Consider the following 18077-nt stretch of genomic DNA (forward strand, 5'->3'; position numbering starts at 1 on the left):
TGGATTTGAAGTCAAGAATTGAGATAGATCAGCAGACGATCAAAGCCAAAACAAGATCAAATCTTTTTCTTTTTGTTCACCTTGGTTCTCTTACCCAACCTCAAGGACGCTGCAGCGTGAGAGCACCTTCCCTGTTGGCAGAAGCAGAACTTACTGCGAGCAGGAACCCAGCGTTTCAAAGTCTTTTCTTATCTTTTGATTGTTTGATTTGAGACGCCAAGTTCTAGTTTCCTCTCTGAAGTGCAGCAGTGCACGTCAACGTGGTGCAAAGCACTTCCTTTGCTGCAGGACTCCTGGTGCTAAACAGGCGTTAGCACCAGGTGTGTCTCGCACCACTGATGAATCCCATTAACAATAATCCCAGACGGTCTCCAGAGCTAAAAGGGAAGGATGTAATAAACGTAATGCAGCTGCTGATCCCAATTTATAAAACTGAAGCGCAGCTCCTGCAACAGACGACAGGTGACGCTGCAGCAGCTGACGGTGTCTCGGGGGAAGCTCTGGTCCACGTGAGGAGCATCGTCGCTGGGATTCATTATAAGATGGGGAAGGGATGAAGGAGAGACAGATGAAGACGTATGTTTGTGTGATAATGTGATGTTGTTACTCTGCGCGGGGCACCGACGTTACGCAGCACACTTCAGACATATATTAAAAGATAAGGGAATGTTCTAGATTTTTCTGCAAGTCCTAAATAGTTTTCTTTCCTGTATTCATGAAGAATGTGAAGAATGTGAAGAATGTGAAGAATGTGAAGAATGTGAGAGTCTTTACTCTCAAGTGTAGAAGAAAAGAAGTGGCAGGTGGATCATAATGTTTAGAAGAGACTCAAAGCTTTGGTGTTATGACTCTTACATCAGTATAACACAGAACACAGAGCTGCTCGTCTGCCTCGTGTGGCCGACATCAGTATTACACCAACACCCGCCACAACTTTTCTTTCACTTGTTTTCAGCTGTTCTTAAGTCATGAACACAAATCTTTACACAGATAGTGAATAATAATAATAATAATAATAATAATAATAATAATAATAATAACTGAGTGATGTCAGGTTTTAAATCATTTTGAATATATCTCTAGTTTGATTGGATGTGACTTTGGACAGGTGGAGCGTGGTATGACTTGCAGACAGCTGCAGAAGCACACAGGCTGCAGGCAGAGGGCTCGTGCTCTGTTACCCTCCTCTTCTCTAAGTCTTTGTGAAGCGCCTCTGCTCTCGACTTTTCGAGGAGCAGGCTCTGCTCAAGCTGACGGATATGGGAACGCTCCAATTTCCTCTGAGTCTACAGAGAGAGACAAAGAGAAAGACACAGAGGAACAAAAGAGTGGTAGAAAGGAAGAAGAAGAAGAAGAAGAAGAAGAAGAGAGGACAAACTGCAGCGAGGGATCTCATGGCGAGAGAGGGAAGCCTGGTGAATACAGTCTGCACTCATATACAAAGTATCCGCTTCAATGATGTGCTGGATGTTCACGCACTTTACATTTGATGAGATTGTTAAATCATGACGGGATCATAAGTGTTATCGTCATGTTCATGTATCGCCAACGCAAAGTGCTGTGTGCATGTACATGTGACACACACACGGTAAACACTCTGCAGCACCAAACGTGGATTCATCTGCGTTTCACAGCTTATTGAAAGTATATATGAATAAATGTTGTCTGAGAGCGACAGAACATGTGGAGTCAGACACTAACTGACGCCCTGATGCTTTTAGTCAGTGTTGGACCGTACACACAGCAGCTGTAGTAATAATGTCACGTGTGTGTTACATGTGGAGGCTAAATGCAGAGACAGCGTCTCCCTCAACCTGTCTGCAGTCTAAACCTTCTACCTTCTCCTGGTGCGTGATGTTAGCGAGCACACTGCAGCACGTGGAAGCACGTATAGCAGAGGTTACAGGTGTTAATAACGCTGATAGATACCTCCAGGTCTCCTTTGGTGATGCACTCCTCCTCCACTCTGAACTGGAGGTCCTCCACCTTCCTGTAAACCAGAGTGTGAGATGTGTTGCAGAGCAGCATGGTGCACACACAGCAGGATGTAAACATGCTCCTCATCATCATCATCATCATCATCACATGTTGCATATTATTGTTGCAGTTTATTTCTCTAAATCTTTTCTTTTCTACAGATAATGAGAGGAACAAGGGTTTAAGAATATATCCAGTAAGAACAGTGATTCTCACCTTTTCTCTTCTTCCAGCTGATTGGTCAGTTCCAGCTTGTCCTTCTGCGTGCTGGCCAGCAGGGCTTTGACTTGCTGCAGGTTGCTCTCGTTCTCCGACACGTACTGCGCAGAGTAGGAAGAAGGTTGTTTATGGGACACGCAGCAGATGTTGTGCTGCGTAATTCCCCGTGCGGTGCTTCAGGTTGAATCTAGCAGCAGACGTGTGTAATATGAGTGTCGTACCTGCACATGCTGCACCTTAAAGACGCTCAGCTCCTTCTCCACCTCGCAGATGTGGCTGGTGGCCTTGGCCATCTCGGCTCGCTCCATGTCCCTCTCGGCCAGAAGCTGCTCGATGTGCTGCTGCTTCTCCTTCAGGGCTTCCTGCAGCGCCGTGGTGCCCGAGATCTTACGGGCGTAGCGTGACGACGTCTCCGTCAGCTGACGACAGAGAGGACATGAGACATTAGGAACAAGCAGAGGGAAGCAGGGACATGTGTGAGGGAGCAAAGAGGAAGTGTGTATCAGGGCCACTCACATCACATCTGGTTAGGATCACATACATATATCTCTGATCATATAATATAAATATTTAATGATCAGAGGATATCTCTGGGTCAGCTGATCAGAGACGTGATCATGGAAGGATTGTTGTGTGAACCTGACGTAACTACGGCTTTCATGTGATCGCAGATTAAAACACGGAGGCAGAGCTTCTCATGCGAGAGAGAACAAGGCGTGTGGAAGCAGCTTCGTCGTTCGTTTTCTATAAATTTGGCAACATGAGTCTTTAAACTATAAATGTTCTCCTTTTGTTTTCCTCTGATCCTCTCAGGGACATGTGACTGCTTGTGTTGTTGTACTTCAGCTGCAGCGCTGCCTTTGACCACCAGAGGGCGCTCTTTGACAGGATTCCTGCCTGACCGGTGACATCGCTTCAGTTCAGATTATTATATTACAGAATAAGTTTTCTTCACCAGGACACGATGGAGTGAAGATTAAGAATATGTTGTGCAGAGTGATCGTCTGGATCCTTTACTGTCACACACACACACACACACACACACACACACACTACTGCCAACAGCAGCAGCCTGCAACCAGAAGCTAAAATCAATGTGCGAAGCCTTGATGTGCAGTTCATTTTAGATTGTTGCCAGACATTCCTGAGATGATTAGTCTTAAAGACGATGGATTAGTGCCAAACAATCAGCTCCTGTGAGATTAGCACTCCTTTAAATGAGCTAATACAACATGTGGCGCGGAGTGCTCCCTTTCTATTGAAATGAGCCTCATCGCAAAAACAGCTAATAGCCAAAAACATTTACAGTGAAATTATCTGCGTTTGTGGAAACTGGGCACATTTATAGTGGGGGGGGGGGGGGGTCACGCCCAGACTTTCCACTGATGATGCATTTAATCACTTTCTTTTTCTCGTCTTTAAATCCCGCTCTTATTTTGCAGCTGAAGGTCTTCTGCAAACATGAGATCTGCAGCTCGGGGCCTGAGAACGTTTCTCTCTCGGTAAACGTGAACCGTGGCACGGTGTTTGCATTTTATTATCTTTACCGTAACATCTTTTGTGAATCACACGACTTCAGATCGGCGGCCACAAAACATTCTTTGTGAAGCTGCGTCAGTGAATCAGCTTCACGGCGACAACATGCTAATTATTAACTCAGCTGATACGGGAGGACCTCAGACAATGAGGCCTCTCATCGTCAGCACTGTGGGAACTGTACATCACACACATGTAACACGAACAGTGAGCATCCTCAGAGTTTAAAGCATCTTACTTTATCTTATTTAACATATATTAGCAGAATATTTATTTATAACTTGTGTTGAAACTTGTTGTGTTTTTGTAACTTTGGTTTTGGCATTAAATAAAGTTTAAATACTTAATAATTGACTTTAACGACGATATTATTTATTATTATTTCACTTTATTTGTATTAAAGAAGGAAAGCACTTTATTCTTCTATTCTATTTCATTCAGACTCATTATTTAATTATCTTTCTTCTTCTTTTATAATGTCGTATCAGGAGGTTTTGCTTTTCTGCTTTCTCGCCAAGAGTCAGATGAGAAGAGCGCTAAGGAATCCCCAAAGTGTGGAACTGTCCCTTTAATCGGCTCTCAGAGTGTCTTACCAGTCCCGTCCGGCTCGGCCGTCCGCCCACGGAGGAGGCCACGGAGCTGACGGAGCTGATGGAGGAGCTGCTGGGGCTGTGGGCCAGAGAGGAAACCCCCATGGCCATCCGCTTGCTCTTCTTGGCCTTGGCCGGGCTGGTGGAGGGGAAGCCGATGCGGATCACCTTGTGGATCGGAGCAAACAGGCCAAACTTGTGAAAACACTGGAAGTATCTGCAGGGAGAGAAGCAGGAAGTCAGGGAGTGTGTTCAGCACCGAACAGCTTCACATGTGAGCAGCACACACACTGTGTCTGTGTGTGTGTGTGTGTGTGTGTGTGTGTGTGTGTACCTTGTACCAGCCACGGCACCATCGTTCTTCCCCAGAGGCTCGTCCAGCTCGACCCCACACCATTCCCCTTTAGCGAAGTCTGTCTCCCCCATGTAGCGTATGACTCCCATCTTAGAGCCCCCCACCTACAGCAAAGAAAACAGGAAATATATGTTATAGATACAAAAGTCCCAAATAAAATGCATTTACACAACTTTTCATACCTCAGTTTTATATTTGTTAATCATCTATATCTATATATATATATATATATATATATATATATATATATATATATATATATATATATATATAGAGATATATATATATATATATATATAGATATATATATATATCTATATATATATATATATATATATATAGATATATATATATATATAGATATATATATCTATATATATATATATATCTATATATAGATACACATATATAATAAATATATATATATATATATCTATATATATATATATATAGATATATATATCTATATATATATATATATCTATATATATAGATACACATATATAATAAATATATATATATATATATTAAAATATATATAGAAATGTATATATCATTTTTTAAGAAATAGTCGAGTACACGATCGCCCATAAAACATTTGCACTTTGGTTCGTTGATCTAATTAAGTTGTTAACATTGGACAGAGACCAGCTAGCAGTCTTTGAGAGTGTTTGTGCTAAGCTAAGCTAAGCTAAGCTAACGGCTGGTGGCTGTCCTCCTTGGGGGAGCTGAAGATGATCCAACTCTCCGATTGTGAAGTTTCTCTTCGAACTATTCCTTTAAGATCAGCAGCTGTACTGCATCTTATGTCTCTGACATCACATACGATAAAGTGTCTCTACTGTCTACTGGTCCTGATCTTTACTCTCTCTGAAATCACTTCCTGGTTCTCCCCGTGTGATACACACTCAGAAGCAACACACTGAGATTCCCGTCACTTATTCTTGAATTGAAGTTTTTTTTTAGGTTTTAAGAAATGTGAACAATGACTCAACGGGAAAATCTTCTGCCTGTGTCAACACTTAGACACGTCTCACAGCTGTGGTGCTTCCTGGTCAGGAACGCTGGCTTCCTGTCTAAAGCCCCCCCCCCCCCCCACACACACACACACACACACACACACACACACACACACACACACACACACACACACACACACTGGGGTCAGCCAACATGCTGAATGTCTTCCACACATGGTGCCCACATGTATGAGACACTAAGTCACCAACCCGAGGACTAAACACACAAGACACAATATATACATATATATATATATATATATACATATAAATATTATATTATATTATATATATATAATATAATATATACTGTATATATATATATATATATATATATATATATTATATTATATATATATATATATATTTATATAATATATACTGTATATATATATATATATACAGTATATATTATATTATATATATATATATATTTATATAATATATACTGTATATATATATATATATATATACAGTATATATTATTATTATATATATATATTTATATAATATATACTGTATATATATATATATATATATATATATACAGTATATATTATATTATATATATATATATATTTATATAATATATACTGTATATATATATATATATAATATAATATTTATATATATATAATATAATATTTATATAATATATACTGTATATATATATATATATATAATATTTAGATAATATATACTGTATATATATATAATATAATATTTAGATAATATATACTGTATATATATATATATATATATAATATAATATTTAGATAATATATACTGTATATATATATATATATATATATATATATAATATTTAGATAATATATACTGTATATATATACACAGTATATAAAAAGATATATAAAGATAAGATATTTGTTGTAATGTTCCACAAAATACTGAAAACTGCTAAATATTAATATAAATATTCAATATATTAAATAAATTATACCAAAATAAATTAGATATAACATGTCGTATGCCACAACCTACTGAAAACTCCTAAACATTTACATTTCATAAACTATATTCAACATCAGTAACTCAGTGAGGCAGAAGTATATAAAAGGAAGACGGGGTGCGCTGGATTTATCTCATGTTAGGGGAATCTTTGGCTTTAAATCTGTACTCAAAAAGACGTACACCATCATTCTTGGTGAATTCCTTGTGACCCCAAATGGAAACTTTGCATTAATACTTAATATTCTGATGGTGTGTTTGCGAGGCTAGCGGCATGGCTGCGGGGCTGACGGTCTGTCGGACCAACACTTCAGACTGAAGTCTTCAGGATGCATTGCTATGAAACTTTGTACCGACATTCATGATCCTGTGAAACATCTACTTGATGTTTTTGTTACTACGCCTGGGCACTACTTTGTAAATGTGTTTTTACAGAGACAACGGCACTTATGCACTTTCTGTTCGGTGTTCTCGCCCGTACCCTGCAGTTTTTTGTCACGATCCACAAATGTATATAAATGTGAATATGAAACAAAACGAAGAATATTATGCTGCTGGTTTTGCTTGTATCTTCATTTATATTCATTTACGCAACATCAAATATATCTCAAACTGATCTTCTTACATGTATGTACACATCTGAAACAAGTATTAATAAATGTATATCGTAGTTAGGTGTAGTATTTAGACCATGAAAGCATTGTGAGCGTGTTAGCAAAGCATTGTGAGCTTGTTAGCAAAGCATTGTGAGTGTGTTAGCAAAGCATTGTGAGTGTGTTAGCAAAGCATTGTGAGCGTGTTAGCAAAGCATTGTGAGCGTGTTAGCAAAGCATTGTGAGCATGCTAGCAAAGCATTGTGAGCATGCTAGCAAAGCATTGTGAGCATGCTAGCAAAGCATTGTGAGCATGTTAGCAAAGCATTGTGAGCATGCTAGCAAAGCATTGTGAGCATGCTAGCAAAGCATTGTGAGCATGTTAGCAAAGCAGTGTGAGCCTGTTAGCAAAGCAGTGTGAGCCTGTTAGCAAAGCATTGTGAGCCTGTTAGCAAAACATTGTGAGCGTGTTAGCAAAGCATTGTGAGCATGCTAGCAAAGCAGTGTGAGCCTGTTAGCAAAGCATTGTGAGCGTGTTAGCAAAGCATTGTGAGCACGTTAGCAAAGCATTGTGAGCGTGTTAGCAAAACATTGTGAGCCTGTTAGCAAAGCATTGTGAGCATGTTAGCAAAGCATTGTGAGCCTGTTAGCAAAGCATTGTGAGCATGTTAGCAAAGCATTGTGAGCCTGTTAGCAAAGCATTGTGAGCCTGTTAGCAAAGCATTGTGAGTGTGTTAGCAAAGCATTGTGAGCATGTTAGCAAAGCATTGTGAGCCTGTTAGCAAAGCATTGTGAGCATGTTAGCAAAGCATTGTGAGCGTGTTAGCAAAGCATTGTGAGCGTGTTAGCAAAGCATTGTGAGTGTGTTAGCAAAGCATTGTGAGCATGTTACAAAGCATTGTTAGCATGTTAGCAAAGCATTGTGAGCATGTTACAAAGCATTGTTAGCATGTTAGCAAAGCATTGTGAGCATGTTAGCAAAGCATTGTGAGTGTGTTAGCAAAGCATTGTGAGCATGTTACAAAGCATTGTTAGCATGTTAGCAAAGCATTGTGAGCATGTTACAAAGCATTGTTAGCATGTTAGCAAAGCATTGTGAGCATGTTACAAAGCATTGTTAGCATGTTAGCAGCTGCTGTGATGAAGTTCAGCCTCACAGAGATGATAAAATGGCGGCAGACACTTTGTCTTGTTTCATATTCATGTCAAGAAATGTAAGAACTGTTTTGAATGAAGTGAATGAGCGTTTAATGAAACAGTATCAGCCAGTAACATGTTGGTTGGCTGTTCTAAAGATTTCCAGCTCATACCACATGAAATGACATTTGTAAAGGGAACATCTATTCTTTTATCCCGTTTATAAAGTCATTCAGACTCCGTGTACTCCACATGATGCTCCTACGGCCGTGTTTTGTTTGTGTTAAGGGGACAATTTCATAGACTAGTGGCCAATTTGAGTGGCTTTCAAAGTATCCGAATAAACACCGGCCACATCGCATCCACTGAAAGAGAACACCCGTTTAACCTTTACCAAAGTGTAGAGCAGCAGAGACAGCCTCTGGTTAAACGCTGCAGCCAGCAGAGCCGAGGCCGCGCTGAGCTTCCTGTGGCTGCGCACACATCAAAGGTGCCAAGGCAAATGGGGACATTCATCATGTGTGTCGCCTCCGAGGCTCGCTCCCTGTTTGGAAACATTCCTGCAGTTCAGTTTTTTTTAAATATTCTGAGTAACATGCTCTTTAGGCAATCTCTAAATGTCTGTTATTTAGTCACCAACACACAGACGTCCACACATTTGATCTTAGTTCAAGTGAGCAGGACCAGCTCTGGTAAGATCCACAGATGCCTCTAGTTTAACTATGAGTGTGTGACAGCAACGTGTCCTACAGGGCTGTAGTGAAAATCATAATCGTGATTATTCTGCTCAATATTGAGATCATGATTATTTAACAAGATTACTCAGAGAACATCCTACATTTATTTAAATTTACTTTTTTAAAGCTGTGGATTTTCTTTGACTTTAAATACTAAAAATTAAAAAATTAAACAAAATATATATTCAATATATTATTATTTATATATATATATATATATATATATATATATAAAGAAAAGAACATGTATAAATCATTTATGATATATAATGTAATGTTCAATAAAAATACTGAAAACAATGTAAATATTAAATATATTAAATAAATTACACCAAAATAAAAAAGTAATATGTTGTCGTGTACTGCCACAACCTTTTTTATAAAGCAGTGGGTTTTCTTTGACTGAAAGAAACAAATTATACAATTAATGTAAAAAATAATAATAAATCATTTTATATATATATATATACACACACACACACACACTCACACATTTAAATAAATATAAAAACTCAAAATAAAGAAGATCTATATTGTAACGTTCCACAACAGACTGAAAACTACTAAATGTATTCAATATGTTAAATAATATATCAAAATAAATTAGGTGTAATAACAACCTACTGAAAACATATATTCAACATTTCATAAACTGTATTTATCAGTAACTGAAGTGCGACGCTGTAAAAGGAAAGGCAGGGTGCGCTGGATTTATACCACAAGACAAATCGTCATTGATAATATCATATGATTCTGCCCGACTGTCCTCCGCGTGCTACTATCACAGAATTCAACACCAAGTGGACGTCTTCGCTTCGTGTCCACAGCGTGTAATCTGAGATTCACTTTGTGCTCGTTTCACAGAAATATTCGAGGCAGCAGATCCATCGCAGCGAGATTACACTGAGAGGCTCAGGAAGGAGATGGATCCACTGATCAATGTGTCAGCAGTGGGCTCTCCTCTCTTAAGTGCTGGAAGTAATCCGGGGTGATTTACAGTGTTGACGAGGGGGAAGGCTTCTCGAGCGACCACGCTGCACGCTGCACAGGATCTAACGATCCCCCGGGCCCATCAGCAAATGGGAAGCAATGTGACCCAGGGCCCATAACTCCACGCAGTCAATGAGAAAATCAGCAAAAAGCAGATGGAAATGTTCTTCCCGCTGAGGTTTACGTTGACATAATCTTTACTTTGATAAAAGGTACAAAGGATGAACTCTAGTGATCTGCAGAATGCACGTTTACTGAGGGCGTCGGCCGTCTACTGGACTCTTGTCCAATTACTTTCTGCTCCTCTGTGTATGTGTTCCTCTCAAACACTCAGATTATATACATACAATGTCTTCTCATTAAATGATCGTACATAACGATGTTTTATATTTAATGCTATCACTGACATTAATACTTTCCTGTAATCTATGAATCAATAATTAAATCTCTGCTCGGATGATGACCTCTTGATTTTGTCTCTCATGTCTGACACTATAAAAGAAGTGGATGTAGTCACCGTTACGTCAACTGTAATCCACAAACTAATTGTTGGTTACGGTTTAGAAGCTTTGAGTTCAGCCGCTGCCATCTTGTTTTTATTGGACCAGAAATGACACAAGAGGGTGGAGGTACAACCAAAGGCTGGACAAGACATTTATAACTATAATGTCACAATTCATGAACTGAAAACTCATTTTGAAAGAGTTAAAGTTGTAACAAAAGAACACGGACAACGCTGTGGTATCGACCTGTCAATCACAGGTAGCCCCGCCCTAAAGAGACGCTGTTTATCCTCTATTTTACTCTAAATGTTAAATGAAGACTTGAAACTACAGATTGAGACATAAACTCATCAGGAAAATGTTACTGAGGAAATAAATCGAGAGAGAAGAAGAAACATTTTCTCATAGACTTCTATACAACCAGAGGAGTCTCCTCCTGCTGGATGATACAGAGGAGTCTCCTCCTGCTGGATGTTACAGAGGAGTCTCCTCCTGCTGGATGTTACAGAGGAGTCTCCTGCTGGATGTTACAGAGGAGTCTCCTCCTGCTGGATGTTACAGAGGAGTCTCCTGCTGCTGGATGTTACAGAGGAGTCTCCTGCTGGATGTTACAGAGGAGTCTCCTGCTGGATGTTACAGAGGAGTCTCCTGCTGGATGTTACAGAGGAGTCTCCTCCTGCTGGATGTTACAGAGGAGTCTCCTGCTGGATGTTACAGAGGAGTCTCCTCCTGCTGGATGTTACAGAGGAGTCTCCTCCTGCTGGATGTTACAGAGGAGTCTCCTGCTGCTGGATGTTACAGAGGAGTCTCCTCCTGGATGTTACAGAGGAGTCTCCTCCTGCTGGATGTTACAGAGGAGTCTCCTGCTGGATGTTACAGAGGAGTCTCCTCCTGCTGGATGTTACAGAGGAGTCTCCTGCTGGATGTTACAGAGGAGTCTCCTGCTGGATGTTACAGAGGAGTCTCCTCCTGCTGGATGTTACAGAGGAGTCTCCTGCTGGATGTTACAGAGGAGTCTCCTCCTGCTGGATGTTACAGAGGAGTCTCCTCCTGCTGGATGTTACAGAGGAGTCTCCTGCTGCTGGATGTTACAGAGGAGTCTCCTCCTGCTGGATGTTACAGAGGAGTCTCCTGCTGCTGGATGTTACAGAGGAGTCTCCTGCTGGATGTTACAGAGGAGTCTCCTGCTGGATGTTACAGAGGAGTCTCCTCCTGCTGGATGTTACAGAGGAGTCTCCTGCTGGATGTTACAGAGGAGTCTCCTCCTGCTGGATGTTACAGAGGAGTCTCCTGCTGGTTGTTACAGAGGAGTCTCCTGCTGCTGGATGTTACAGAGGAGTCTCCTGCTGGTTGTTACAGAGGAGTCTCCTCCTGCTGGATGTTACAGAGGAGTCTCCTGCTGGATGTTACAGAGGAGTCTCCTCCTGCTGGATGTTACAGAGGAGTCTCCTCCTGCTGGATGTTACAGAGGAGTCTCCTGCTGGTTGTTACAGAGGAGTCTCCTCCTGCTGGATGTTACAGAGGAGTCTCCTCCTGCTGGATGTTACAGAGGAGTCTCCTGCTGGATGTTACAGAGGAGTCTCCTCCTGCTGGATGTTACAGAGGAGTCTCCTCCTGCTGGATGTTACAGAGGAGTCTCCTGCTGGATGTTACAGAGGAGTCTCCTGCTGCTGGAGGTTACAGAGGAGTCTCCTGTTGGATGTTACAGAGGAGTTTCCTCCTGCTGGATGTTACAGAGGAGTCTCCTGCTGCTGGAGGTTACAGAGGAGTCTCCTGTTGGATGTTACAGAGGAGTCTCCTCCTGCTGGATGTTACAGAGGAGTCTCCTGCTGGATGTTACAGAGGAGTCTCCTCCTGCTGGATGTTACAGAGGAGTCTCCTCCTGCTGGATGTTACAGAGGAGTCTCCTGCTGGATGTTACAGAGGAGTCTCCTCCTGCTGGATGTTACAGAGGAGTCTCCTCCTGCTGGATGTTACAGAGGAGTCTCCTGCTGGATGTTACAGAGGAGTCTCCTGCTGGATGTTACAGAGGAGTCTCCTCCTGCTGGATGTTACAGAGGAGTCTCCTCCTGCTGGATGTTACAGAGGAGTCTCCTCCTGCTGGATGTTACAGAGGAGTCTCCTGCTGGATGTTACAGAGGAGTCTCCTCCTGCTGGATGTTACAGAGGCTGCAGGTTTAAGATTCTTCTGCATTGGTCTATAAAGTATAAAGGCCACAGCCAGCCGTTAGCTTAGCATAAATTTATAATATTTCGGCTCCATCTGCACAATATTAGTAAATATGAACAATGATGGATGAGGTTTCAGTTGTGTGAAAGTCAGAGAGATGTCTTCCTGGACATTTAACAAAGAGGTTGAATATTACATTCTATACCTTTGATACTTTCTTCTCCTGCCAGAGATATTTCAAACTTCCCAGACTTCTCATCCAACACATCATTACTCACCAAAACTCGATCTCCAACTCGAAGATCCTTATCCCCGACTTTCTTCACCGAGCCGCTGTCGGACATGTTGGACCCCGACTCGTTGCCCGTTTTCACCGCGCTGTTGAGCAGGCCCTCTCTCAGTGGCACTACCACCCGCTGGCCAGGGGGGACGCCATTGCCGCCCTGCTGTGTCTGATTCTGCGAGTCAGTGGAGTGGCTGTCGCTTCCCTCTCCGACCTGCTGTCGGGTGAGCTTCGAGGGTCGCGTGAAGATGCCCTGGAGGGCCTGGCACTCGAAGTAGCGCACGCCGCCCACTGACCCATCGTTTTTGCCAACTAGGTCATTCAGTATCACGCCTGCCCACTGTCCCGGGGCAAACTGGGTCTCCCCGAGGTAGGCGATAACTCCTAACTTGACACCATTGACCCAGACCGTCTCCCCCACCGTGTAATCCCCCAAAACCTCGTCCCCCTCTTCAGAGATCTTAGTTGGTGTGGTGGGCTTGAGTGGAGCGTCTGGAGAGAAAGAGAAACATGACGTATTATTTTCCATGTTGTAAAGCAGGAACTCTTTTCAGATAACAAACACAAGCAGGTAACAGTAGCAACATGGACAGAGCTGGAACTCGTCTCCTCGCTGGAGGGTCAAGTTGTAAACACTGCACACATTGTGAGATCATTGCCTTCACACTCTTCATCCAATCAGGCCTCAAACAAACAAAAACAGAGAGACAGGAAACAAAGTGCTTGTGTGGCTGCATCCAGCACAACAGTGCAGTTAGTGCAAGATTATGCGTTCCTCTAATTCCTCCTGAAAAGTGGGTCAGAGAGACGTATCTGTGATGCCGGTGATTAACCCTGCCGCCGCTTTGACACATACATGAGCTGGTTCTCTGTGGGCTTTTTCTCTTTTCCACAGCAGCCTGTAAACTGAGCAGGGCTCCATTAGTGCGGTCTGCTGCACCGCACTGCCAGTTAAAGTGTGTGTGTGTGTGTGTGTGTGTGTGTGTGTGCAGGGCTGTCTCCCCGACACCCTGAGAGAGGGCCCGGGGCTTTGTGGGCCCCAATGGTTCTGCTTTATGCCTCAATCGCTCCCATATGTTGTGATGTGAGACACATCGGCACAAATGCAAATGTGTACGACTTCAAAGGGCTTTGAACTTGATGATGACACAGTTTTAAAGTGTTTAGGAATGTGCTGCTTCCAGTGGACGCTTGGTTTGTGGGAAGCTGTGATCATCCTAAAGATGACACCACAATATGCTGCAGACTGTGCTGTTGAACATCAGCTGACTGAAAGGTGTTGACCATCAGAGCGTGGAGAACTCCGCTCTCTCATTGATCTGTGATGATGTTTCCCAGAGCACACAGACGTCACTCAGGACTGCATGAACACACGGTTTGTAATGTACCTGACAAACATCCTGCTAACGAGGTCATGTGTGGTCAAGAGCCAGTTAGATTCAGATTCACAGCTGGGGGGGTGTGTTTAATGTTGTGTTACATTTGTTGAACTACATCCCGACAGCGATCGATAAATCAAATGCTCGGACAAAGAATCTGTGGCAGGACTACCTGCACGTGCACTCTGCCCCCGTGCACTCTACCTGCACGTGCACTCTGCCCCCGTGCACTCTGCCCCCGTGCACTCTACCTGCACGTGCACTCTGCCCCCGTGCACTCTACCTGCACGTGCACTCTGTCCCCGTGCACTCTGCCTGCGTGCACTCTGCCCCCGTGCACTCTGCCCCTGTGCACTCTACCTGTACGTTCACTCTGCCCCCGTGCACTCTACCTGCACGTGCACTCTGCCTGCGTGCACTCTACCTGCACGTGCGCTCTGCCCCTGTGCACTCTGCCCCTGTGCACTCTGCCCCCGTGCACTGTACCTGCACGTGCACTCTGCCCCCGTGCACTCTGCCCCCGTGCACTAATCGCGTCATAGTTTGTTTTTTACGTTCATAATGATACTTCTGGGGGAGGGGCTCTGGAGGAGACTTAAAGGGACAGTGTTGGCAGTTCTGGAGCTTCTTTCATTGGAACAGAGTTCAACACTTGGCTGTGTTTTAAAAAATGTAGTTTACTCTTTCTGGCGTCTCTAATCTTTAATTAGCTTTAATTAATTAAATTATTTAATTTCCCCCAAAGAGGAAACACAGAGGTGATCGAGCCCCCTGATGAAAGTATTGACATGTTTATACATTTGTAGTATATGAACTGGGAGTCTTTAAGTCACAGCTCATGCAGACCTGTCCTGCTGCTGCAGCTTTACATTTAGAAGCAGTTAACTGGCCAAACACAGGAAACCACTCTCAGATCCACGGACTATATTTACCTGCTTTATCAAAAAACAACAAAAGTTAGTTTCGCTGCTCAACGTATTCTGAGACTTGGAGCATTAAACGGGAATATGGTGTTGAAATGTGAACAATGAGGATATATCGGAATATTATAAATCACACCGACTGTGTCCTGCCCTCAGATATTCCTCTGTGGCATGTGTAACACTTTCTGCTGGGTAATAACAGCTGTCTGTCAGCGATGATGATGAGGATGAAGAGTAGAGAGGGGGGAGGGGATGCATGTTGTACTGTGTTTCTACCTGCACAGTGTAAATAATTAAACAGTTACTTTAATAACACCTGTGATCTAACTCATGTATATCTGTGGACAGGTAATTATGTTACACTTCTAATGCTGCTGTGATCTAAACATACTATACAACCTTTATTTAAACAGTACTGATTACAGTACACATAAAGCTAACACAAGTTAAAGTATACGTCATGGTGCACTCTGCAGGGTTTTACATCTGTGTTTCTCTGGCTGCAGCTGTGTGCACCTACTCGCACAGTGAGGGCAGAAGACCTACAATCACTTTGTGTGTAAGAGAGACACGCAGAACATGTGATCCTGGCCTGCAGACCCATGATTTCAGGTTGCTGAGGCAACAGGAGAGAGAGGGCAGAAGGATCCCGGGCAGAAGGAAGAGTGGAAACACAGCCCTCACTTTCACTATTGTGCTTTGGGCACCTCCCACCGCCATCTGAATCCCACTATTCATCAGCTCCGTACAATGAAACCTCCACAGCTTCCTCCCTCCTCCTCCTCCTCCCCACAATTATCCCCCATCGCTCCCTACGACACACACACACACACGCACACACACACACACACACACTCACACACTCACACACACTCACACACACACACACACTCACACACACACACACTCTTTCTCCGGCCTCTTTAACTCTGCCTGTTTATGATCTTTGTCCACAATGGCTGTATCATCGTGTTCTTTTTGTTTTAAATTGGGCTTATCAAGGCTGATACTGTGCTGCTGCCTGCAGCCGGGCTGTGGCAGCTGGGCAGCGCTGAGCAGCACAGACGCTGACAGATGGAGGGGCAGAGCGTCAAGCTTTCTTACTTTTGATCCATTTGTTGCCTTCAAATGTACTCTGAGCGTGTGTGTGTGTGTGTGTGTGTGTGTGTGTGTGTGTGTGTGTGTGTCAGGTTACATGTTTGTCTCTCAACAACATGTTTGGAGTAAGATTTCTGTGCTACAAAGTTAAACCCGTCTGAACTCTGACGTGAACGTTTTCTCACACAGCACAGATAGCGTCCTGAACAAAGCCTGAGCGCGGCTGCTGCTGTTTGTCGTAGGGCTTTGGGTTAAGCACATTTAAAATGCACATTAAGCACATTTAAAATGCACATTAAGCACATTTAAAATGCTTTCTATTGTCACAAACAGTTTAAACCTTTAGTGATAATCCCTTAAAATGACCAAGTTATCATCTTGAGGTCAAAGCTTACATTTCATTCTTTATGTCTGAAGTATTTCTACGTATGAGCTGCAACGATTAGTCGACGGGTCGATCGAAATAATTGGCAACTATTTTGATAATAAGAACATTTTTCATGCAAAGATATATTTAATATATTTATAGATCTGCTGCTCTGGGAATATCTTTGTGTTTTGGACAAAACAAAACATTGACAGACATCTTTTAGAACAAACTGTTTATATCTAGAATATAAACCCCTTTTGTATTTGGTTAATTTAACTTCATGCTGCAAAGGATTAACCTTCTGTGACATCCAGTGACGTAATGAGTCACTTTATACCAGCACAGAAACCAGTGTTCTCACACTATACATTATAAACTAAACAATCTGCAGATACAGCATGCAGCCTTACCAGGTGACCCTCCCTCCCTGGGACACGCCCAAAGCTCTGTGGGTTTGTTTAATGAGCTCGCTCTCCCTTTAACATCGCTGGGTGTGTCCGGACATTGTGGGCAAAGCTGCAATTAAAGGAGCCGGACAGATTTACTGTCTGTCAATACTGGATGTACAGGACGCGTGCATCAACGCAATGAAGTGCCTGACGTATGTCATTGGATCCGTGTAAAGCAGATATTTCCCTCTGGACATCTACGTTTCTCGATTTAACCCCCCCCCCCAGAATTCACTGCAGAACAATATGAATATGATATGTAATGACACATATAGAAGGATGTGTCCTGGACTCTCTGCAGGTTATCTGCCTCTCTGACATATATCACCCGCCATATATTGAGGTCTGTGTCTCAAACGTCTTTAAAGTGAGCAGGGTCTATCTGCGTCACTCATTTATGCAGAGTTTATATATATTTGCTGAGTCAGTGAGATCTACAAAGGTCTATCTCCACATGTTCAAGCATCATGTTAGTATCACAAAGGTCTATCTGCTGATGACCAATAGCAGGGCAGGAAATGAATCACGTGATCATTTGAAGCACAGGAAGAACTTATTCAGAACGTTTTGCTGCCGACTGTTTTATATGTAATCTAGTAGATAGTAGTTCAAGTTAAGATCATCAGTAGTTCAAGTTAAGATCATTAGTAGTTCAAGTTAAGATCATTAATAGTTCAAGTTAAGATCATTAATAGTTCAAGTTAAGATCATTAGTAGTTCAAGTTAAGATCATTAGTAGTTCATGTTAAGATCATTAGTAGTTCAAGTTAAGATCATTAG

General features: G+C 42.4%; 1 protein-coding gene across 4 annotated transcripts in view; it reads right to left on the reverse strand.

Annotated features, from left to right (window-relative positions):
- Positions 1-18077, reverse strand: part of clip2 (CAP-GLY domain containing linker protein 2) — a 39299-nt gene that overhangs the window by 11850 nt on the left and 9372 nt on the right. The window contains exons 3-9 of one of the 4 annotated variants that reach the window (XM_029448717.1): positions 13074-13570; positions 4657-4781; positions 4326-4539; positions 2433-2615; positions 2194-2297; positions 1930-1990; positions 1182-1286 (exon numbers count right to left, since the gene is read on the reverse strand). In XM_029448717.1, coding sequence (XP_029304577.1) covers positions 1182-1286; positions 1930-1990; positions 2194-2297; positions 2433-2615; positions 4326-4539; positions 4657-4781; positions 13074-13570 — 1289 coding nt within the window. Of the gene's footprint in view, positions 1-80; positions 132-1181; positions 1287-1929; positions 1991-2193; positions 2298-2417; positions 2616-4325; positions 4540-4656; positions 4782-13073; positions 13571-18077 lie in introns of all 4 variants that reach the window. The other 3 variants (XM_029448716.1, XM_029448718.1, XM_029448719.1) reach the window with 3 other exon arrangements.

The sequence above is a fragment of the Cottoperca gobio genome, chromosome 14, assembly GCF_900634415.1.
Source record: "Cottoperca gobio chromosome 14, fCotGob3.1, whole genome shotgun sequence".
NCBI classification, from domain to species: Eukaryota; Metazoa; Chordata; class Actinopteri; order Perciformes; family Bovichtidae; genus Cottoperca; species Cottoperca gobio.